This window comes from Hypanus sabinus, chromosome 13 (genome assembly GCF_030144855.1).
Source record: "Hypanus sabinus isolate sHypSab1 chromosome 13, sHypSab1.hap1, whole genome shotgun sequence".
Lineage (NCBI taxonomy): Eukaryota > Metazoa > Chordata > Chondrichthyes > Myliobatiformes > Dasyatidae > Hypanus > Hypanus sabinus.
Window position 1 is genome coordinate 78,966,079 of NC_082718.1, and position 24,821 is coordinate 78,990,899.

Genomic DNA, 24,821 nt, shown 5'->3' on the forward strand with positions numbered 1-24,821 from the left:
TTTGCGAGCACAGAGCTTTGGAGCCTCTGCGCCGTGGGGGGCCGGTTGACAGAGGCTTAAAAGTGAGGCTGAAGTTTTCGAATAAAGTTTTTTTCCTTCGACTGCAGTTACCGACTCCGTGTCGTAATTTTAGCGCTGCGTATAGCATACCGCTACAGTAGCTTCTTTTTCTTTGTTACAGTGTATGTTAATCGAAAATGGCTTCTTTGTTTTGTTATAAGTAGGAATGCTTCTTTGTTGCGAGAGAGTGCTGGAAGCGTGTTTGGGGTAAAATTTACTGATAACGAGAATTGTATTCCTTTGTGAACCAATTGGGATTAATGTTGTTCTTTCTTCTGAGTCTGTAAGCTATTGTTGGCAGGCATTTTGGGGAGATCGCCGCGAGGCGGAGAGAGAGAGGACGCAATGCTGTAAGCTGGGCGAGGAACGGACCCCAAGTGGGGGTCCAAGGCCAGGAGATACCCTGAGGAGAGGAGATGACGATAGATGTGTTTGGTTGACCACTTTGGGTGGTCCTGAGCTGCGAGTCGAGGAGTTCGGAGGGGATCGAATGGAGGCCAGAAGACTTCAGTAATTGAGCTCCAACGGTTGTGCACGAAGTGGTTTGGACTTTGATAAGTTTGGTGCCTTTTCTTTATTTTTTTCCTTCATATTTACTGTATCGTTATTAATCGCTTAGTTATAGTAACCTTTATAAATTGTACTCATTTAATCGCATACGGTGTACTGTCTGTTTTGGGCGAGGTGGGGACATCACATAGCATCCACACCAGCTGATTACCCAGTTTGGCGGGGCCGAAGGCTGCTCCCCCTAGACGAGAACGAGCTGAGAGAGCCTGAGGTGACCCAGGGGGTTACACTTGCATAATAAAATCTCTTATATCCGTGATCTGAAACAATGAATTGCTTAAGGCTTTATTTGGTCATTTCAAATCGAAGGCTTGATCACTGTCATTATCTTTTCTTCTTTTGCATCTTGTCACAAATGGAAAGGTATATGGAGAACATAAATTCTTATGGAATATTATATATTCTCCTGATGTACCATTTCATATACCCTGAGCAATATTAGCTAATCATAAAAGCTTCCTTATTCTCAAAAGATGGCATTGAAAACAATTACCCTGGTTACTTCTTGTCAGCTACACTGAGTTGATTAGAGTACCCAAACAGATGCACTTCTCCGAGTTTAACATAGAAAGACATTAGTGTACAGATTAAAGGATGCATTTAAGTTTTGTTAAGTACCGCATCCTCACTGACTCCTGGGAATCCCTTGCCTATGATCACCATGGTTTTAAGGACCTCAAGACCATACAACTTGAGGCAGAAAAACACAGGCAATACTAAAAAATTATGGCATCAACATATTATTTTGCATATTAGTATGTCACATGGAATGGTATGGTTAGTTATTCAGCAGAACTACATTTTCAGCCTTTGTTCAGAAGAATGTGGCTTTAAAAAACCTAACATGCAGATGATACTTGGCCACAGGATGGTGCATGGCCCAGTAGTCATGGGTGGGGAAAAGAAATCAAATCAAAGGAAAAGGCAGACGAATGCTTCAGTTTTAGAAACATAGGAAATAGGTGCAGGAGTATATTAAACTATGATATTTGATTAACCACCACCCTTTTCTTTTGATCTTTCACATTTTTTAAATAGTTTGTGACCAAAACATAGTACAAGAGAGAGGCATTATAGTTGATTGACTATTGCATTCATCTCAAAATTTTTCATTTGAAACAATCATCCCAGGAATTACTAATTTTGCATTACTGAAGTTCCCAGACTTAACAGATGAGAAACAGAAGAACAGGAAACATTGTGACCATTTATAATTCAATGTACAGTATATATATATATATTACATGGAGTACAACACAAATTACAGTCCAAGCCTGTATTTATGCTACACTCAAGCCTCTTCCAATCCTTTGTGCAAATATCAGCGTAATGCTCTATTTTCTTCTCCTTCTTATACTTTCCCAGCTTTTTCCTAATGCATCTGTATTAATCACCTTAACTAATCTTTATGACAAATTCTACATATCCCCACCATTCTCTAGGTCAGGTATTCCCAACCTGGGGTCCATGGACTCCTCTGTTCATGGTAAGTGTCTACGGTACAAAAAAGGTTGGGAACCCCTGCTCTATGTAAAGTTTCTGAATTCCATGTGTTACGTCCGTAGCCCCCTCCTTTGTGAGAATCGCAAGATCACTGTTGGGTTGGGTCAAGGGGCCCAGGAAATGAGAGAAGAGACGTGCAGACTGGCTCATTTCCCCGGCGATGTAAAGCTACGGGACATGGCCATTGTCTCTTGGAGACCAATTTGTGGATTGAGCTACTATGCTACGTGAACGCCCTCAGGCAAAGTGGGCTGGTTGAGGGAGAGAGTGCACACCCCCAACCTGATTGACATCTACGACCCTACGAGGCAGGATAAAAGAGGGTCTGTAGGAACAGTCCCTCAGATGCACCAGAAGAAACGTTAAGCGACCACATAACAGCAGGAAGTCATCTGAAGGAGGCCACGTGCGCTCAGTTCCATTGCTGGAATTGGTGGCTGGAACATATCCCGTAACTGGATCACTTACCAGCAAAGATAGAGAGGTCCGTTGAAGTCTGATGGCACTATTTTCAAACATTTTTATTTATAAAGGGGCACAAAAGTAAGGTTAATACAAACATTCAGATAATATACGTCGTCAATACTCAATCTAAAGCGCGGGTATAGTAATAATCATCATTAAGAAATAAGCTCTACTGTTGTCTAGGGGATAATATATTGTCCGTTGGAAATATAAAAGTCACTCAGAAGTCTGCAGGCTTCAGCCTTTTGGGAATCGCTAGGTTTCACGTGTTGGAGAGAGAGAGAGATTGGTGAGAAAACGAAAACCTGCCCGGGTCTTTATGAAGCAAATCCGTTGAATCAGGGGAACGGGCTCCCCGCCGATGTTAGTTAAAAGCGGTTTTCCGTGATTCCAGCCACAGACTCCAGGCCCGGAATCTAACGCACGTGGCTTCCTTCAAAATGGCTTCCCGCTACGACGGGATCGTTATCGTGTCTTCTTGGTGCGTCTGAAGGGGTTGTCCCCCTCAGACCCTCCTTTATACTTCTTCACGGGGTCGCAGGTGTCAATCAGGTTGGGATGATGCAATCTCTCTCTCAACCAGCCCACTTTGCCCGAGGGCTTTACACGTGGTCTCCATGAGACAACAGTCAATGTCGCCTTGTTTTGCATCCCGGTGGAACGCACTATTCGGCAAGTCTCTCTCTTTCTCATTTCCTGTGTCTATTCAGCACGTCTCTATCTCTCCCACTTCCTGGGTCTACTGACCCCCCCCCCCCAACTAGTGCTCTTGCGATTCTCACAAAGGAGGGGGCTGTGGACATAACAACAGAAAACGGCTTTTGGCTAACTACGGGGAACCCACTCCCGACTCAACGGATTGGCATCATAAAAGACCTGGGCAAACTTAAAACGCCTCGCTCTTAAACCCAAAAACGCTGCAGCTTGAATGAACTAACAGTGACTGTTATCTTTCCATCAGACAATACATTATCCCCTAGACAACGATAGAGCTATTTCTTATTGGTTATTATTATACCCTCGCTTTAGATTTAGTATTGATGACGTATATTATCTGAATGTTTGCATTAATCTTATTTTGTGCCCTTTATCAATAAATACTTTTAAAAATAGTACCATCAGACTTCAACGGACCTCTCTATCTTTGCTGGTAAGTGATCCAGTTACGGGATTTCGTAACACATGCAACACTGATGGCCTCTGCATTTACTGCAAATAGAAACATTTCTCCCCTCAAAACTAGTCATTATTTCTTTTAAAATTTTGCTTTATGATACTCTTCAACTTTCTCTTTTCAAAAGAGACCAAGTTGGGTTTTTTTCTTTCCCAACTCCCTGCATGGCTACAACTTTATAGCTCAATGTTAGCTTGGTAAATTTCCATTACCCCTCTCTTGTTTATCTGTATTATTTTCCTAGCTAAACAACTTCAACTGCACAATTCACAATTCTCAATTCTATTCCTCAATTTAATTCCTCCAGACAAACTGGAATCCTTGATTAGCTTTCACAGTGCATTGTAATTTATGTATTTAAACATCCAAAGTCTTTTGGTCCATCCAAAGTCTTTTGGTCTTGCATATTTTGATTCTCTGTTTCTCTGTAAAACATGATTTTTTTCCCCTTCACCTTCTCCTACTTTATCCAGATCAAAGGACTAACTATGGAAAATCACAGAGGCCAAAGGAAAGACCACCTTTTTGCAGGATGCATCTTTGCTTCAATCCTTTCTGGGACCCTGACCTCAGTTCTTCTTCAGCTAGAGTGAAGCCTGTTTTTGTCAATTTTGACCTTCAAACCCTCCTCCACTTTCTCTACAACATCAGACTGAGTCGATCGCTTTCCCAGTTCTAATAAAAGGACACAGACTTGAAAAATTAACAATTTCTTTTCCACAGATTCTACGTGACCTGCTGAGTGTTTTCAATGTTTTGTTTTATTTCAGACATATGATCTGCATATCATTTTATTTATTTTATAAAATTTTTCATTTCATTTGTAAATTATGTCCATTTATTGTTTGTTACATTTTTTTAACATCTTGCAACTTGCGGCTATACTAAACACTGACCACCCATCCCAATCTGGTGTCATTTTTGCATTCAGAAATACTGATATTGATTTATAAAAACAAATTGTTCATACAAGTTGTGATTAATCAATGGCTCCAATATCTACCCTCATGAACACATTCACTTTCTCTTTAGGTTGCTGTCAGATAGCCATCTGTTCTTCAACTTTATACTACATGATATGCGTTGCAAATCAAACAGTTATGAGATGAACTCTTAAGAGTAACAAACTTGCAAAACAGACAGAAGAAATGTGATTGCTTTAATAGGTGGATGTTCATCAAATGCAATTTTGACGTAGCTTTTGATTTCATTTAAATATGACACATTTTCCACTAGTATCACCACAAAACATTGCCATGTTTAATCACTCTGGCTATTTGCAGACAATTACCGTAGTGTCCCATGGAGCCCTGAACCCAGCTTGCTGATCCCTTTGCCAACGGAGTTAGTTGTGTACAGGTACATTCCATCAGTTGCAAGACAGCGACCCAAATCTGCATCTGAAATACACAAAGACAACCATGTATAAAATCAACAGATTAGTACAAAATAGGCCTACAATAGCATAAAGGCACTTTTATACTTCTGAACACACTTGCAGATTCAATTTTAAAGGAAATTTGGCATTTTTTTCTGTTTTTGAGGAAGGAGTACTACCGATATTTTTGTACAATTTTAATGTTTTTATTACCCACCAGCCATCATGCAATTTCTCTTACCAAATTTATACCAGGCAAGGTATAAATTGCCATGGCTGAATTTCACCTATTTTTACTCAATTTTTTCAGTCTTTTGGAAAAATGCTGCAAAATATTTTCAGCTCCCGAATCTGAGGTATAATTACACCAATGCTGAACTGCAAGTATACTGTCTGAATATACTCAGACCAGTACGCCCTGCAGTCTTTACATCACGGGAAAAAAATTATTGTACAGTTGCAAAGATGACAGAAACCGGTATTCAATACTTCTTCAGGTGTTAGTTAAGAGATCAAAGCAGTAAAGGATGAAGAGACTTTGCTGCTCTTGGCAAGAGCAAATCAGAAGCAGACCCATACTTAAGCATCAATCAAAAAAATATGCAAATCATAAATAGCTCCATACTCGATCATAAAAGAACAAAGATGTTTCCCAATTATAATGAAAATCAATACCTAGTATTACAAATTGGATCTGAATTCATTTGATTAAATATGCCAGCAACTGAATTGCATAATCCCCATCATAATCTTTTATTTTCTGAAAGAAAGCCATTTACACCCCATTCTTAATAGATCTGCTTTCAAAGAATCCATATTTTGTTAAGTAACAGCTATAATTATTGATAATTTCATTACCGATCAAGATAGAATTATTCATTTTTTAACTGAAAAAACTCAAGCAACAGTATGATAAATTACATATTGCTACACAGAAATTGCACTGTATAAACAGATCAGTCACCCCACCCTGTCTATTCAAGTGTTTATGCTGCATTAACGTGCAACTTCCAACTAATTACATTTATAAAACCAATCTTCCATTCTTTGATTTATCTTGCTTCCCCACAAATACATCCATGACCAGACAGACTTGGAATCCTGCACAACAGTACATCTATTTTAACAAACCCGTTCATAACAATGGAACATCTAGTAAGTCATCTGCAGTATTTCCCAGTGAAACGAGTCCAAAGTAGTACATGATGCTGAGATGTTTCCTAGGATGTCTCATGTACTACTTTGGGAGTCTTTTCACTAGCAAATACTGTAGATGACTTACTATATGTTTCATTGTTACTAAAAAAAAATAAATTACTATAAGTAACACAAACTAACAATCATTAATCCTGAAGGTCTATTATAAAATGATCAATTTCATTGAAATGAAAATTAATTACGAAACAACAGATGGTTGGGAGCAGTTATAGAGAGATAAACAGGAATTTAAAAATAGATAACATTTTACCTTTTTACTGTACCTTTAACATAGAACCAAATACCCAAATTTTGGCTAACATCGTCAAACAGTAAAAGTATACAAGCCAAATGTGGTACTAGTAATCTAAAAGACATTTAGTTTCCATCATAATTCAGAAAGCATTACCCAAATGCACTGATACATTGTCCATTTCAGCTTCCTAATCAATATTTTCATGGCTTCATTTTATGCCCAAATTAATTTGAAAATTCTCACAAATAACTTACATAATCTATAAAATAAGATACAATCAGAGAATTAAACAAGTACATTTGATGTGGAAAGTGAAGCTGCAAGTCCATTCTTTTGGCACCTCAGGTTATACAAATTGCATTCGGAAGCTGGCTCCAGATCTTCTACCAAATTGATCAGTCAATAATAACTGCAGGTCCATAATGACAATTCATGTCAGATCACATTTCTGGTTTATTGACAAAATAGTGAATGCACAGTCGCTGGACTGTACGTTCCCACAATCCCAGCAAAAAAATTCAAATGGCAAATCTATAAAATTATTTGGTTTGCAAAAATCACTGTCCTAAATTATATTCATCTCAATATACTATTATTCAACATACTCTTTTTCAAATTTCAACGAAAACATTAATCCCTGTTGGACTCTATAAAAACATTGGAAAGCTTTATTATTAATAGAAACAGGCAATTCTATTAATACGTTCACCTATATATAATTAATTGGTCAGGACTGTTGGAAAAGTATTATGTAACCTGCACACCATTACAAATAATAAATTAGGGGCCCAAATAATTTTAGTTTTAACAAATAAAAATGAAAAATACTAAACACCTGGAAAAAATGTCTTTAATTAACCAAAACATATATAATTAACAACAACTTGGTAGAAATTAGACCTTTTCCAGCATTTTTTAGGATATGGCTGCCTTGAGGAGTAGGATTTTGCCTTTAGAATGCTACGCCTGGCTTTCAAATGGCAGAAAATGTACATGGTCTACTGAGCAATTTCATTTCTTTGTGGCATTCACTGGTCAATGAAGTAATGGTGATGATTTGAGGGAAAGAACTGATAAAGTGAAAGCTAAATAGGTTTTTCATAATCACATAAAAAAGTGAAGACAGGAACCTGGCTGCAGAGTTGAAATTTCTGCATGTAATATATGTAAATAAATAATTGCACATAACTCAAGTGTCAAATAAAATAGATACACTTTCACGAGCTCTCCACATTTCAATCTGCACACCCTGAATGTTATTTCACAGCAGACTAACAACCAAAGAGCCTCTGAATATTTATTTGGCATGGTGATGTTCTCTGTGGCAGACAACAGATTTGAAATTGAGGAAGATGGAAAAATTTGCACATTGAAACAAATCTGTACAAAAGCAATCTTACTTACAGAGATATACCCAAGTAATTACACCACTTTGGATAAAAACACAGGAAAGATGTCCCACAAAAGAGGTTAAGCAGACCAGGCTAACTCTTTCTAGAATTTAGAAAGATGAAAAATGACCTCACTGAAATAAACAAAATCCCTACAGGGCTTGACAAGATGGATGCAGTAATGATGTTTATCCAAGCTAGGGAGGGAGACTGGAACCAGTGATGATAATCTCAAACTAAGCCATTCAGGACTGAGATAAGAAGAAATTTATTTATCCAGTGGGCAAAGAATTTTTGTAATTCTCTACCCAAGGGAGCTGGTGAGGCTTAGTCACTGAGTATTTTTACGAAGGAGACTGACATATTTTTAGATAGCAAGGGAATGAGGAGATGAGATTAGTGAATGGCAAATTAAGCACAAAGGTTTAATGACCAACTTCCGCTTACATTACTTATCTTATTATTTATACTTTTCCTCCTTTTTGTCCAAGTTAGAATAGATGAACTCTTATTTTCCTGTTATGTTGCAACATTCAAATATTTCTGCATTGTGACTTGCTACCTCCCTCTGACCATTTAGGACATACAGTTTATAGCCAAGCAATGTTAATGTCCCTTTTATAGCTTGGTTCAAGCTCTTCGGGTTCATAACCTCTTCCTTAACACATCACACATAAACTTACATGGCCCCAGAAGACATTCTACATTGTCAAGAAAGCTCACCAACATTTCTACTTTCTGAGGAGGCTGAAGAGAGCTGGACTTTGCACATCCATACTCATGTCATTCTACAGATGCTCAGTAGAGAGTATCCCTGACAAGCAGCATCACGGCATGGTACGGAAACTATACTGCAACGAGTAGTCAAAACTGTCAAATGCATCACCAGAACCTACCTAATCATCATCAAGGACGTGTATGCAGAAAGCTGCCAGAAAAGGGCCAGTAACATCATGAAATATCCCAATCACCTTTCTCATGGACTGTTTGTCCCACTCCCATCAAGAAGGCTATGTAGCATCCAGGCCAGGACCACTAAACTCAAAAACAGTTATTTTCCCCAAGCAGTAAAGTTATCAACACTTCCACTCACCAACTCCACCACTAATTTATTTCCTGACAGTCAAATTATTTACAGCCTAACATACAATCAATGTATACAAGCTATCTTATTTATATGTATTGTGTTTTTTATTATTATTGTGTTCTTTATCTTGTGATTTCTTTTGTGCTGCATTGGATCCAGAATAAAAATTTTGTTCTCCTTTACACTTGTGTACAGGAAATAACATTAACCAATCATAAATCTGGAGCCATATGCCACAGAAACCAGCTCTTCTGTTCATCATATCCAAAAAGCTTGCTATAGCTAATCACACTAACCAATTTAACTACATTAGGTCTATGCCTAGGCAATTCATGTATTGTCTGGATGCCTAACTGTTGTATCAGCATCTACCATCTCTTTAAGCAGCACATTCTAAATCACAACTATTCTCTACCCCCTCAGAATCCCTTCTAACTTCTTAACTCTCACCTAAAAGCTATACCGCATCTTAGACAACATTCACATTAGGGGGAGAAATACTATCTTCTTCCTTCATTATTTGACATATCTCAATAAAGTCACCCTTCAGCCTTGTCCATTTCAGCTAAAAAAAAATCTATCATATACAGTTTCTCCTTATAACTGAAATGCTCTAATACAGGCAAAATCCCGGTGCAGAGATTTACCAGCAATCACATCCTTCCTGCAGTGTGGCAACTATAACTGCATAAAATGCTACAGGTGTCGCCTAACCAGCATTTTATAAAGTTGTAACATGGTGTCCCAGATATTGTGTTCTATGCCAAGGATGACAAAGGTAAATTTCCATGAGTGCTGCCACTTTTAGTGATTTAGGGATTTGTACGACAAAGTCCCTTTGTTTGTCTCCCTGGTGCCCTAACTTTTACTATGCATGTCCTACTCTTGTTTGCACTCCCAAAATGTATCACTACACATTTGTCAGATTTAAATTCTATTTGCCATTGGTTTATCCAAATATTCTGCTGATCCATCTTACCTAGACAACCTTCCTAGTTATCTCTAATGTCAACAATTTTCAATCATCTGCAAATTTACTTGCCATACCTTTTACATTCACATCCAATTTGCTAATGTACAATGTATATTCTAGCATATTAAGCATGTTAGCCAATCCCAGCTGGGATTACATTTGGATGGCTAAATTTAATAGAAGTGCAAATGGAATAACAAAATTATGGCTGGTACAGCTTCTGAATAATGTTTTGTGAATAGTCAGCAAATAGTCTCCATAAATGGTCTATACCCCACAGTGAAAGTTTGCAGAACTTTCCTCCATTGGAGTAATGCATCTTAATGCTCAAGTTGTAATATGTCCTTTTTTCTAAATAAAACACCTGACACAGTATATCTAGTCTATGAAGAGTTAACCTTTTGGCAAACCTGGTGTCAATGTAAAAAATGCAGTAAAGTTAACCCTAAAATAGCAAAAAATATATAAACGTGATTTACAATGTCATTTTCCATACATCATCAAATCACTCCAATTAAATATAAATAACATTATATCACAAACACCAGTCATATTGACAGTGGCTAAGTTCTGCTGCTTTAGAAAAAACTAATTAATTCTGACCAGAAATTTGCTAGGAACCCAAATTATAGCTACACATTTAAAATGATCAAGTAGTCTTGAAGCTGTCACAAACCTACCCTGAAGTCAGATCATCTGAAAATATTAATACCATTTCTCCACTCTAAGTAAAACACCTACCACTAACATTCCTACCCGTATATTTTTCTCCAATCACCTTAAAATTATGTTGCCTCACATGGTAAAAAGTCTGAATATCCACTCTATTTGTGCCTCTCATCTTGCACACTTCTATCAGGTCACCTCTCCAAAGAGAATACCTCTCCTTTACTCCAAAGAGAATACACCTTGCTCGCTCAACCTATGCTAATAAGACTGACACTCCAATCCAGGCAGCACCCTGATAAATCTCTTCTACACCCTCTCTAAAGCTTTCACATCCTTCCCATAATGAGGTGACCAAAACCAAACACAATATTCCAAGGGTGATCTAACCTAGAGTTATATAGCACTGCAACATTACCTCAAACTCAATGTCCCGACGGGTGAGGGCCAAAACTCAATAGGCCTTTTTAACCAACTTGTTTGGCAACTTTGATAGATCTATGAACGTGGACCCTAAGATTCTTCTACACCTCCAGAATGCTAAGAATCTTGTCATTAACCCTCTATTCTGCTTTCAATTTCAACCTTCCAAAGTGCATCACTTCACACTTCTCTGGACTTAACTCCATCTGCCACTTCACAACCATCTCTGCTCCCCATTGTAATTTACAGTAACAATTTACACTATATATTATATATATCTAAAATCTTAAGACCCAGAGCAGATCCCTGCAGAACAATTTGTTACCATTCTCCAGGCAGAATACATTCCATTTACTACTATCTTCTGCTTTCCGTGGGCAAGTCAATTCTGAATTCACGTAACCAAGTTTCCCTGGGCACATGCCTCCAGATTTTCTGAATAAGCTGAATATGGTGAACCTCGGAAAATGCCTTAATAAAATCCATATACTGTACACCACATCTACTGCTCCACATTTAATGTGTTCACTTCCTCAAAGAATACAATCAGGCTCATGAGGCTTCTCACAAAGCCATGCTAACTATCCCTAATCAGACTATGCTTCTCCAATTGCTCTTAAATCCTGACTCTACGAATCTCCCCAGATCATTTGCCTGCCACTGATGCAAGGCTCACTGGTCTACGATAACTAATGTTATCCCTATTACCTTTCCTGAACAAAGGAATAACATTTGCTACCCTCCAATCTCCTGATACTACTCTTGACTAAATTTAGACCTAAATTTTAGTACATTCTGCTTTTTGTTTTAAAAAGTCTCTTTTGCATCTGATAAGCTATAATCAGTGTATGTGACAGTACCAGTTTCTCTTCAACACTGCTACTTGTAAGTGTTGATTACCAAATTCACCTGGACAATAAGGTGAAGAGTGGTACATTTTCCATAAAGGTGGTTGGAACACAAGATAGACTTCATAACTTCAAACAATGGAACAAAAGAAGAACCAAGTTATGAGGATAAATTTAAGTCAATAACAGTGAACAATGTAATTCTGAAAATGTCATTGAGAACAAAATGGAAATAAGAAAATGTTTCTTTCTTTCTTTCTAAATCTTTTTATTAATATTAGCAATATGGACAGAATACAAATGATATATTGATAAAGAAATTACCAACATACAAATTCCATTACATATGAAAAAAAAACATACATAATAGTTACAATATAAATGAGTTTACCAAGACATAAGCCATAAAATATATGTATGAACATGGTAAGTCTAAATATTTCGTAATATATGATATAAAGAAAACAGAAAAAAGAAAGAAAAAATATATATATATAATGCAAAACTAGCTAATCTAATCTAATAACTAATATAGAAGAAAAAAGAAGCAAAAAAAAAAGAGAGAAAAAAAAAGGGGGGGGCTGTTTATAATATCTCACAAAAATAAGTATTCATCCATGCCGTCACTTCTGGTCCTCTGAACATACATAAGCTAAAAGCTGGGAAATCAAATGAACTTGGCACAGGCTCATATTACATCATATGAAAATGTTGAATAAATGGTCTCCATAACTTTTCAAATTTAATAGAAGTCTCAAAAGTACCACTTCTAATTTTTTCTAAATTTAAACATAACATAGTTTGAGAGAACCAATTAAATACAGTGGGAGGATTAATTTCCTTCCAATTCAACAATATAGATCTTCTAGCCATCAGAGTTAGAAATGCAATCATTCGACGGGCAGAAGAAGATAAATGCAGTGAGTCTAACATTGGTAAACCAAAAACTGCGGTAATAGGATGAGGTTGTAAATCAATATTCAAAACCGCAGAAATAATATCAAAAATATCTTTCCAATATTTCTCCAAAAATGAATGACCAAAACATATGAGTTAAAGACGAAATTTCAGAATGACATCTATCACAAATAGGACTAATATGAGAGTAAAAATGAGCTAATTTATCCTTGGACATATGGGCCCTATGTACGACCTTAAATTGTATTAATGAATGTTTGGCACATAACGATGATGTATTAACTAATTGAAGAATTCTATCCCAATTCTCACTAGAAATACTAAGACTAAGCTCTCTTTCCCAATCTTTTTTAGTCTTATAAAGAGGCTCTGAACGTATCTTCATAATTATATCATAAAGTTTTGAAATAAGCCCTTTTTGAAAAGGGTCTAATTCAAATAAACCCTCCAAAATATCTGAAGGCACAAAATTTGGAAACGTAGGGAGCACAGAACTTAAAAAATGTCTGATCTGTAAATATCTAAAAAAATGAAATCTAGGCAAGTTATATTTGTTGGATAATTGCTCAAAAGACATGAAACAATTGTCTAAAAATAAATCAGAAAATCTTAGTAATCCCTTAGTTTTCCAAGCCGAATAAGCTTGATTTATAATGGAAGGGTGGAAAAAACAATTAGATACAATAGGACTATTTAAAACAAATTGAGTCAACCCAAAAAATCTCCGAAATTGAAATCATATACGCAAAGTATGTTTAACTATCGGGTTGTCGATTCGTTTCGTCAATTTAGAAAGAGCAAAAGGGAGAGAAGTCCCTAAAATAGAACCCAAAGCATAAGCTGATACCGATTTAGTTTCTAAACTGACCCAACAAGGGCCGAAAGATCCACCCCCATCTTTCAACCAACATAACAAATATCTAATATTAACTGCCCAATAGTAAAATCTGAAATTAGGTAATGCTAACCCGCCTTCCTTTTTTGTCTTCTGTAAATATATTTTACCTAACCTGGGATTTTTATTCTGCCATATATATGAAGAAATTTTAGAGTCAACATTAGTAAAAAAAGATTTTGGGATAAAAATTGGTATCGCTTGAAAAATATATAAAAACTTAGGTAAAATAACCATCTTAATAGCATTAATCCTACCTATTAGGGATAAAGATAAAGGTGACCACTTAGTAAACAAACCTTTAATCTGATCAATTAAGGGTAAAAAATTAAATCTAAATAAATCTTTATGGTTTTTTGTAATTTTGATCCCTAAATAAGTAAAAGAATCATTAACTAATTTAAAAGGCAAATTTCCATAAATTGGGACCCGTTTATTCAAAGGAAACAATTCACTTTTATTAAGATTTAACTTATACCCAGAAAACTCACTAAATTGAGCCAATAATGATAAAACTGCTGGGATGGATTTCTCCGGGTTAGAAATGAATAGTAATAAATCATCTGCATACAAAGATAACTTATGAATATCTGTCCCACCATTAATACCCAAAATATCCTGTGATTGTCTGATGGCAATTGCCAAAGGTTCTAAGGCAATGTTAAATAGTAATGGACTAAGAGGACATCCTTGTCTAGTGCCCCGAAATGGGCGAAAAAAGGGAGATCTTTGATTATTGGTAAACACTGAGGCTACTGGAGTATGATAAATCAATTTAATCCATGATATAAATATCAGACTAAAATTAAACTTCTCCAACACATTAAATAAGTAAGGCCATTCAACTCTATCAAATGCTTTCTCCGCATCTAATGAAATCACGCATTCTGAAGTGTCATGTGAGGGAGTATAAACAATATTCAACAATCTCCTGATGTTAAAAAAAGAATACCGATTTTTAATAAAACCGGTTTGATCATCTGAAATAATTTTGGGTAATACCTTCTCCAATCTAGATGCCAGTAACTTGGAAAAAATCTTGGAGTCTACATTCAATAAAGATATAGGTCTATAAGAAGCACAGTTAGTAGGGTCTTTATCTTTCTTCAATATTAGAGAAATGGAAGCTCTATAAAAAGATTGTGGCAAATTCCCCAATCTAATGGCTTCCTCAAAAACCTTACCTAACCAAGGGGAAAGAGTAGCGGAAAAAAATTTAAAAAATTCAACTGTATAACCATCTGGACCCGGTGCTTTCCCAGAATTCATTGAGGAAATAGCCCCTTTAATTTCTACATCCGTAATAGGAGTATCCAATATCAAAAGATAATCAGATGATAATCTTGGAAAATTTAATTTCCCAAGAAAATCAGACATGGTATTATGATCGAGGGAATTCAGATTGATACAGGGAGGTACAGAAGTCTTGAAATGCCTTATTTATCTCATCATGATTAACTGTCAGATTCCCATTCTGCTGACCAATTTTAGTGATTTGACGTTTAACCAAAGCATTCTTCAATTGACTAGCTAACAGTTTACCAGATTTATCACTATGTATATAAAAATCAGATTTAGTTTTCATTAATTGATTTTCAATCGAGGATGTAAGTAATAAACTATGTTCCATTTGAAGTTCAACCCTTTGTTTGTAAAGCTCCTTACTAGAAGCAATCGAATATTTCTCATCAATCTCTTTAATTTTATCAACCAATAAAAGAGTTACCATCTTAGTACGTTTCCTCAAACCAACAGAATAAGAAATAATCTGTCCACGTATATACGCTTTAAAAGTGTCCAAAAGTGTTCCGCAGGAAACATCTGTAGAATTAGTTGAAAAGAAGAAGTCGATCTGCTCCTCCATAAATTTTATAAAGTCAGAGTCTTGCAACAAGGTAGAGTCAAATCGCCATTGTCTGGCATTAGAAGCTGTATCCGTAAATTTCATAGAAAGTAATAATGGAGCATGATCAGAGATAGCTATAATATCATAGTTACAACCGATTACCAATGGAATAAAACAAGAGTCTACAAAAAAATAATCAATTCTTCAATAAGAGTGATAAACATGTGAGAAAAAAGAAAACTCTTTGTCTTTAGGATGCCGGAATCTCCAAATATCAAAAACTCCATTATCAGTCAAAAAAGAGTTAATACAAGTGGCCGACTTATGAGGTAAGATCTGAATAGATAAAGATTTATCCATCAGAGGATTTAAACAACAATTAAAGTCACCACCCATTATTAACTTATATTCGTTTAGATTGGGTAAAGAGGTAAATAAGGACTTAAAAAAGTCAGGACAATCCACATTTGGAGCATAAACATTAACCAAAGCAACCTTTTTATTACAAAGTAAACCCGTAATTAACAAAAATCTGCCATTCGGATCCGAAAAAATATCATGTTGAACAAATGAGTCAATAAAAGAGGAGTCAATAAAAATTGAAACTCCTTTTACTTTAGCATTCGAATTTGCATGATACTGTTGACCCCGCCAAAATCTAAAAAAAAACAAAATTTGTCCTCCTTCCTCACATGAGTTTCTTGTACAAAAATGATATGAGCATTAAGTCTCTGGAATACTTTGAAAATCTTCTTTCGTTTAATTGGATGATTTAAACCATTAGTATTCCAAGACACAAAATTAATGGTCTGAGCCATAATTCTAAAATCAACCCTTTGGTATAGAAAGGGTTAACCAACTTATAAACTCATGCACCCGGAACAGGAACAAAAGTAATGAGAAGACCCGGAAGTGATGACAACACAGACATATTTGAAGTTCAAAAACAGCCCAAATAAAAAAACTAACACAAACTGGTACAAAAAAAATAGAATTAGAAAACAGACATCCCCCCACCCCCCAAGAGATAGAGAAAAAGCCAAAATATGACTTAAAAAGGGAAAAAGTAAGACTAATCCTACCCCCATGTCAGCTGAAGAACACTCCATATATAAAGGATATATATAAAAGAATCACCCCAACTTTAAAAATTAAAATCGCTATAATAAAAACCATATTTCTAAGTATAGTTAGTTGTAAAAAAAATAAATCGGACTCTAGCCCAGACAAAACAATAAATATTTAAGCTATGATAAGCGATGCATAGTAGGAAAGAGACGAAAGAAAGAAAAAAATAACGCCATCTTAAGCAAAACCAAAAATCTTTTTCAAAAAACCATCTTAATCAAAGAAAAATTCACCTTCAAAGAATTAAAAATATACCTTCGAAGGAACAAAGTTAATGGACAAGTATGTAGTTAAATGGTTAAAGTGTATAAGGCAAAACAATTAATATCACGAAAACACACTTTAACTTAAGTATAAAGTATAGGATGAACCTACACCAATAACCAGATTTTAATTCAGGTTTAAGAGATCGAGAACCATCTTACACGATCAGAATCGTTCATTTATTAGAGACCGGTGTCTGTAGCAGTAGGGAAGTTCTCCTCCAGATATTTTCTCGCTTCTGAAGTTGAGATGAAAACCTGTCGTGGAGCATTCGACGGAGATATTCGAAGCTTCGCAGGGTATAGGAGCGCAGGTTTCAGATTTTTCTCATAACATTCAGCCATCAACAGTTTAAAAAGAAGCCTTCTTTTTAAAAGGTCAGGGCTAAAGTCTTCGACCAGGCGGAAGCAAAATTCTTTAAATTTAATCATTCCTGCCCGACGAGCTGCTCTTATAAGTTGTTCTTTGTCATGTACATAATGGAACCGGACAATTACCACCGAAGGTTTGTCTATAACACTCGGTGATCGACGCCGAATTCTATGTGCCCGATCCAATAAAGGGGGGTTATTCGGGAAAATCGTCGGAAACGCTTCTTTTAAAAGTTGAGCAAAATATTTCGAAGGGTCATCTTTTTCTATGCCGTCTGGAAGACCAAGTATACGTAAGTTGTGTCTTCTGGACCGATTCTCAAAATCGTCACTCTTGGCTTTAAGGGCTTCCATCAGGTTAATGGTCGAAATTAAATCCTGTTGCAGTTTTTCAACAGTCAAATCTCGCTTCCGAGCATCTTCTTGCAGTGACGCAATAAGAGCTTGTTGCTTTTTAATTACTAAATCCGTCTTAACCATGTACTCTTGAAAAGCCTTTATATCTTCTTTAAAAAATTGTTGTAGTTCAGCAAATTTTTTATCCAAAGCCTCCATAAACAATTCAAAAGTTAGTTGAGTTTGTTGTGGCGGAGCCTGCTTCTTTCCGTTACCGTTCGGATTGCGTCCGGGATCCCGTCCCTTAGACCTGAGAGACATTTCTGTTTGCATATCTTCAAAAGTTCACAACAAACTCTTGGCAGTAAATCCAAAAAAAATTAACAAAGAAACTTTCGGTATAGGTAAAAATAAGCTGAATAAGGGTGATCAAAGGTTAAAAAAAGTAAAGGTTATGGAGCGAATCCAAAACAGTACTCACTCCATGAGCGTCTCCAGCTGACAACAGAAAATGTTCTACCGAAGGCAGAACATTACACTTAAATCTAATAATGATTTTGAAATCTATTTAAACAATTGCTTATAAAAGTCAATGTACTGTCACTCTAATATAGTGAGAAGTGTTCTGCTGTTGGAATGAAGGTCGATTGCCAACACACGCACACGCACGCACACACGCACGCACACACACACAAAATGCTGGAGGAACTCAGGAGGCCAGGCAGCATCTATGGAAAAGATTAAACATTTGATATTTTGGTCTGAGATCCTTCATCAGGACTGGAAACTGGAAAGGAAGGGAGAAGACAGAATAAGGTAGTGTTGGGAGGAGAGGGAGTAATATAAGGTGGCAGGTGATAGGTGAAACCGAAAGGGGAGGGAGGGGGTGAAGTAAAGAGCTGGGAAGTTGATTGGTGAAAGAGATAAAAGGGCTGAATAAGGGGTAATCTGACAGGAGGACAAAAGACCATGGAAGAAAGGGAAGGGAGAGGAGCACCACAGGGAGGTGATGGGCAGATAAGAAGAGGTGTGAAAGGGAAATCCGCTCTTTGTGGCAGGTGGAGCAAAGGTGATTGACAAAGCAGTCACCCAATTTACATCAGGTCTCACTGATATACAGGAGACCACACCGGGAGCACCAATATAGTAGATGACCCCAGCAGACTTGCGAGTGAAGCATCATCGCACCTGGTAGGACTGCTTGGGCCCCTGAATGGTAGGAGGGAGAAAGTGTTGGGGCAGATGTGGCACTTGCTCTGCTTGCAAGGTTAAGTGCAGGAGGGAGATCAGTGGGTAGGGACAAGTGGGAAAGGGAGTTGTGCAGGAAGAAATCCCTGCAGAAAGTGGAAATGTGGAAAGTGGGGAGGGGGGTGTGGAAGAAAAAATATGCTTGGTGATGGGATATGGCGGAAGTTATGTTGAATTATGTGCTGGATGAGAACAAGAGGAACCCTACAACTTGTGTGGTGGCGGAAGGATTGGGCAAAGACAGATGTGCATGAATTAGAAGAGATGCAGGTGAGGGCAGCATTGATGGTGGAGAAAGGGAAGGTTCCTTCTTTGGAGGAGGACACCCCAGTCATTCTGGAATGAACAGCTTCATCCTGAGAGTAGATGCAGCAGAGATGGAGGAACTGTGAAAAGGGAATGGCAGTTTTACAAGTGACAGGATGGGAAGAGGTATAGTCCAGACAGCTGTGAGATTCAGTGGGCTTATAAAAGAAACCAGTAGATAGACTTTCTCCAGAGATGGAAACAGAGATTGAGAAAGGGGAGATTGGTGTCAGAAATAGATTAAGTAAATTTGAGGGCAGGATGGAAGTTGGAGGCAAAGTTGACGAAATTGATGAGCTCAGCATGGGTGCAGAAAGCAGCATCAATCCAGTCATTAATGTGGCATAGGAAGAGTTGCGGAGTGAGACCATTGTAGGCTTAGAACATAGACTGATCCACACAGCTGATGAAAAAGCATAGCTGGGACCCATGCAAGTACTCATAGCTACACCTTAGGTTTGAGTGAAGTGGAAGGGGCTGAAGGAGAAATTGTTAAGGGTGAGGACCAGTTCCACCAGACAGAAGAGAGTGGTAGTGGAGGGGAACTGGCTGTATCTGTTGTCCAGAAAGAAGCAGAGAGCTTTAAGGACCGCCTGATGGGGGTAGAAGTGTATAGGGACTGGACATCCAAACTGAAAATGAGAAGACTGGGGCCAGGGAACCTAAAAGTGATTGAAAAGAAAGAGAGTGAGTGAGTGAGTGAGTGAGTGATGTCCAGATTGTTGGCCAGAAAGAATGCCAATCTTCAAATCAGTGAATTCAAATGAATCAAGGACAGTCGAAGCAGTCTTTGTTCTTGCCGTGTGCTTGGGGGATGGAGGCTGCCATTTTGTAAAGACACTCTATTCTCCATTTTGTGAGCCTGACATGCTGGACTTGATTAGTGTTTTAAAGAAGGCACAAAGACTCTTCAGGTAATCTGCTGGACTGGAGGTCATTTCCAAATAAGGAGTTACTTATGAGGTGTTCTTTGGTTGGCTATAACATGCAGGATTGTGAATGCCTGAGGCAATTCAAATTCATTGCTGACTGAGAACAAAGAGCCAGGAGTCAGCAACTGTCCCTTGATGGGAAGAGGACAATAGATGGATGCTGCTTTGGACCAGAGCCAATGACCAGGTGTTAAAGGCCAGACACATGACCTGCGGCCAATGACACAGGAATGCGACATTTGAATAGATAAGAAATGGATATAAAAGTGGATGCTTTGTGGGTGCTGGTGGCGGTAACTTTGAAGAATAACCATTGCAGATACAAGCGAGAAGAACCCTGTGTGAAGCACGTAGAGAGTGAATCGGAACCACGAGGAACAAGGAACGCCTGGCCAGCGTAAATTCCTCCGCCCAGGTAATACCTTTGCTATTCTTTGACTATCCAGGAGATTCAGGGATACTTAGCAGGTGTGCGCACAAGGTATTTAGTATATGAATTCACGTACTTGTTAGTTTGAACAATAAAGGTAATTGTCAGCAAATAGAGATCTCTCTGTGCCTCACTCAGAATCGTTGGAAGAGGTAGAAGCGGTAGCTCTCTCTCTCTCTTTTTTCCAACAAGATGTAGGTAGGAAAGGACTGAACCAAGGGAGTTAAAATAGAGCCGAGGTATACAGACATAAGTTCAGTGGGACAGCTGCAGACAGAAACAATAGGTCTACCTGGACAGTCATGTTTGTGCCTCTTCAGTAGAAGATAGAAACAGGAAACATAGAAAATAGCTGCAGGAGTAGGCTATTCGGCCCTTCGAGCCTGCACTGCCATTCAGTATGATCATGGCTGATCATCCAACTCAGAACCCTGTACCTGCTTTCTCTCCATACCCCCTGATCCCTTTAGCCACAAGGGCCATATCTAACTCATGCAGGTAAGGGAATTATGAGGTTGTGGCAGTGGCTAGGTCAGGGGTCAGCAACCTTTACCACTGAAAGAGCCACTTGGACCCGTTTCCCACAGAAAAGAAAACACTGGGAGCCGCAAAACCCGTTTGACATTTAAAATGAAATAACACTGCATACAACGTTTTTTTTTGCCTTTATGCTATGTATAAACAAACTATAATGTGTTGCATTTATGAAATTGATGAACTCCTGCAGAGAAAACGAAATTACATTTCTGCATGCAACAAAAACATTTTGAACTCCGAAAAAAAGACGTTGGGTTGAAAGTTACTTTTAAGTAAAATATTCAATGCCTATTTGAGTCCTTCTTGTATTTATGAAAAACGCCGAACTTAAATTTTCCGCCAGCAGCAAACCAAAAATAACGTCAGCCAGCTGTCATCCTGAAAAATGAAAGGACTATTTCACTGAACTATGAAAAAATATGAATATAAGTAAAATAATAGGCAATTAAAATATTTATCATACTTGGTTAATGGGATTTCTGCTCCTGGACCTCAGCGCACAGCGTCTGCACATCAGGGCTGTATGATGTCACCTTCATCTTTACACAGGATCGCAAGCTGTCATCTGTGAGGTTTTCAATATCACTCCATTTGTGTTTCTGAGCAAGAACGGCCTTCTGACGGGCAACATCTTCAAGGTCTGCTGTCAAGCGTCTAAACTTGGACACCCATATGTCTTTGTCGGCTATGTCGGCCAGTTCCATCTCAAGATCAGGTTGACTCACACCTGCCAATGCAGTCGTATTCAGTAGGGAAGGATCGATGCTTAAGGGAGTGACCGGGAAGGATAATGTGTTTTTTCCCTCTCTGAACTCACAGAAGCGTTTCCCAAACGATGTTTGCATTGCGATGATTGCAGAATGTAAATACTCCGAAATTATCATGTCGTGACCTTGTTTGAACTCTCTCAAATTGGGGAAGTGAGACAAAGTGCCTTTCTGTAAATCTCTGGCAAGCACTGTCAACTTGCGCTCGAATGCCAAAACATCCTCCAACATGTGCAGGGCTGTACGTCCTTTCCCCTGAAGAGCTCTGTTCAGCGTGTTCAGGTGCGCTGTCATGTCTACCATGAAGTGTAGCTTTTCCAGCCACTCTGGCTGTTCCAGCTCAGGAAAGGTGAGCCCTTTGCTGCCCAGGAAAGTTTTCACTTCTTCCAGACACGCGACAAAGCGTTTCAGCACCTTCCGTCTGGACAGCCAGCGATAAAAACACGTTGTAGCGGTGTCAGTAAACTGCAGTCAAAGATAGCTTTATTCGAACTAAACAGCCTTGCTTTTAAGCCTCCCTCAACCCAGCCCCCATGGACGCAGATGCTGCAAAAGACGCGTACTCACAAACCCCCGTAGGCTATCTCCCTTAGCCGGAATGCCGGCTAATTGTGAGCCGTTTCGGATGTGGCAGGAAATGTACAAGATCACCATAATTACATTTCAAAAGCTAACAAACTAACATAAAATACATTTTAATTAAATACTGACCAATTATTTCCCAAAGCCACAGGGAGCCGCAGCACAGAGGTGAAAGAGCCACAAGTGGCTCGGGAGCCGCAGGTTGCCGACCCCCGGGCTAGGTGATCCCCAGAGACAATGACCATTATAAACAGGTTTTTACTACATGCAAACATGTGTAGTAGGCAAATCTACTACTACAATAAAGAGTTTGTTTCTTAAAATGTACTCAAGTGCCATTCCACAGCTTAAGGACACAATTCAACAGTAACACAGTATGGAAAATATTCATATCATAAATACACTTTAAAAAATCTTAAGAGTATTTAATACATGATCATAAAGAATCAATACATCATAGTGAATAGTACATCAGATATAAAGGTATTTTCTCGTTAAATCTTGATAAAGCAGCATTTTGATTGTGCAGTTTCCTCCTTAATACCACCACATCCTTATTTTAATTGATGTTTTTAATTATGGTAATTTACTCTGATATTCACATTAAAAAAATTAAAAAATAATGATTTACACACTTAATGACATTCACTTCTTTAAGTAAATCTTCCATGCTAGTATGTACTACCATTCCTCTTTCACTTGTAGAATAAAAAAAGCTTACCTTTGTTGTCACTGGAACTACTGTTGCTCTCTGGTGCTGACAGCATGTCCTCAAAGCCCCAAGACACCATGTGTTTATTGCCAAGTAAACAAGAAGCAGAGCCAGGCCCTCCCTCTAATAGCAGCAGCCTGAGGAGATAAAAATGTTAAATGCATTCCCATTTATGTTCGAAGTTTTGGTTTTAAAATAACAGTAAACTTCAAAGCCTATTGTTTTTTTGCAAAAAAACTACAGCAATTTTTTAGTTACTTAAAGGCATTATTACCCAATCAGATGCCAGAAATGTCAGCTAACTCTCTGCCTTATGAAACACACTGAATGTCACAAAACAACACGTTTGTGTAGCAGGCCTGAACAAAACACAGACATTTAAGACAAACAATGTCATCACTTTGTTTTAAATGTTTTAAGTATTCTTTTAATAATCTAATTAGCATTAAAACTGGCACTGTCTGGCACAATAGAAGGACTGGGATAAATATGAAGTCTTGCTTCTTTTAAGTCTTATCTGACTAACATAAAGAAAAACAGAAGTCTACAAGAACAGCGTGCATGATGTACTTTAGCCAAGTCCCTGATAACATAGTAAACTAGATAAAATAAAAACCCATGAGGGAATTATACAAAACTTGGTTGTATGACTGACAGTGATGAAGAAAGGTTTAGGCTGCAGAACAATAAGTTACTAGATTGTAGGAAAAATGCTCTGGGGTCCACATTACAAGGATATGAAAGCTTTAGAGAGAGTCTAGAAAAGGCACTTGAGAATGGTTCTTAGGACATGGAGATGAAGTTATAAATTAGATCAGAGGGTTGTTTTAATGTAGAACAGAAGGCTGAGAAGAGATTTAATCTAAATACAGGTATACAAGGTGGGGGTGGGGGAAAGGGAGAAAAATCAGGAGAGTTGAAAGTGACAGACAGTCCTGTTTGATGGGAGAATCAAGGGCTAGAGCTCACAGATTAAAATCAGGGGAAAAGAATTATTATTTTTATTATTTATTTAGAGATACAGCCTTTCAAGCCGCGCTGCACAGCAACCACCAATTTAACCCTAACCTAATCATGGGACCATTTACAATGACCAATTAACCTACCCACTACATCTCTAGACTGTGGGAGGAAACCAGAAGGCATGGAGAAAACCCACGCATTCCATGGGGAGGATGTACAGAGACTCCTTATAGATTGAACTCCTGACCCCCTGAGACAGCTGTAATAGCGTTTTGCTAACCGCTATGCTATCGTGGCTAAGAATGACATGAGGATATCTTTTGACATGGTGGAATCTGGAATGCACTGCTGCAGATGTGGTAGATGCAGTTTCTATTTCTATAGGAAGAATCACGACAAAAGATTGAGAAAATTAGCACATCTATGAACAAAGGCTAGCAGACAGCCAATGTGGATATAGAATTATAGGGAGATACTGCAAGAAAATAGGCCATTCAGCCTACCATCAAGCTCAACAACCTGCACAAATCCTATCTTAATGCTTTATTTTCCCTACACTAAATACAAGAGGCAACACACAGGGTAAAAAAAAACT

General features: G+C 37.8%; 2 protein-coding genes across 2 annotated transcripts in view; both read right to left on the reverse strand.

Annotated features, from left to right (window-relative positions):
- LOC132404022 (probable E3 ubiquitin-protein ligase HECTD4) overlaps nt 1-24,821 on the reverse strand; it is a 314,805-nt gene that overhangs the window by 245,181 nt on the left and 44,803 nt on the right. The window contains exons 4-5 of the mRNA XM_059987975.1: nt 23,273-23,400; nt 5,064-5,172 (exon numbers count right to left, since the gene is read on the reverse strand). Coding sequence (XP_059843958.1) covers nt 5,064-5,172; nt 23,273-23,400 — 237 coding nt within the window. The remainder of the gene's footprint in view (nt 1-5,063; nt 5,173-23,272; nt 23,401-24,821) is intronic.
- LOC132404025 (uncharacterized) lies at nt 21,299-22,668 on the reverse strand. The gene is made up of 2 exons (XM_059987978.1): nt 21,666-22,668; nt 21,299-21,580 (listed from the first exon to the last, which is right to left on the reverse strand). The coding sequence occupies exon 1, from the start codon at nt 22,270-22,272 to the stop codon at nt 21,670-21,672; it is 603 nt and encodes a 200-aa protein (XP_059843961.1). The 5' UTR covers nt 22,273-22,668; the 3' UTR covers nt 21,299-21,580; nt 21,666-21,669.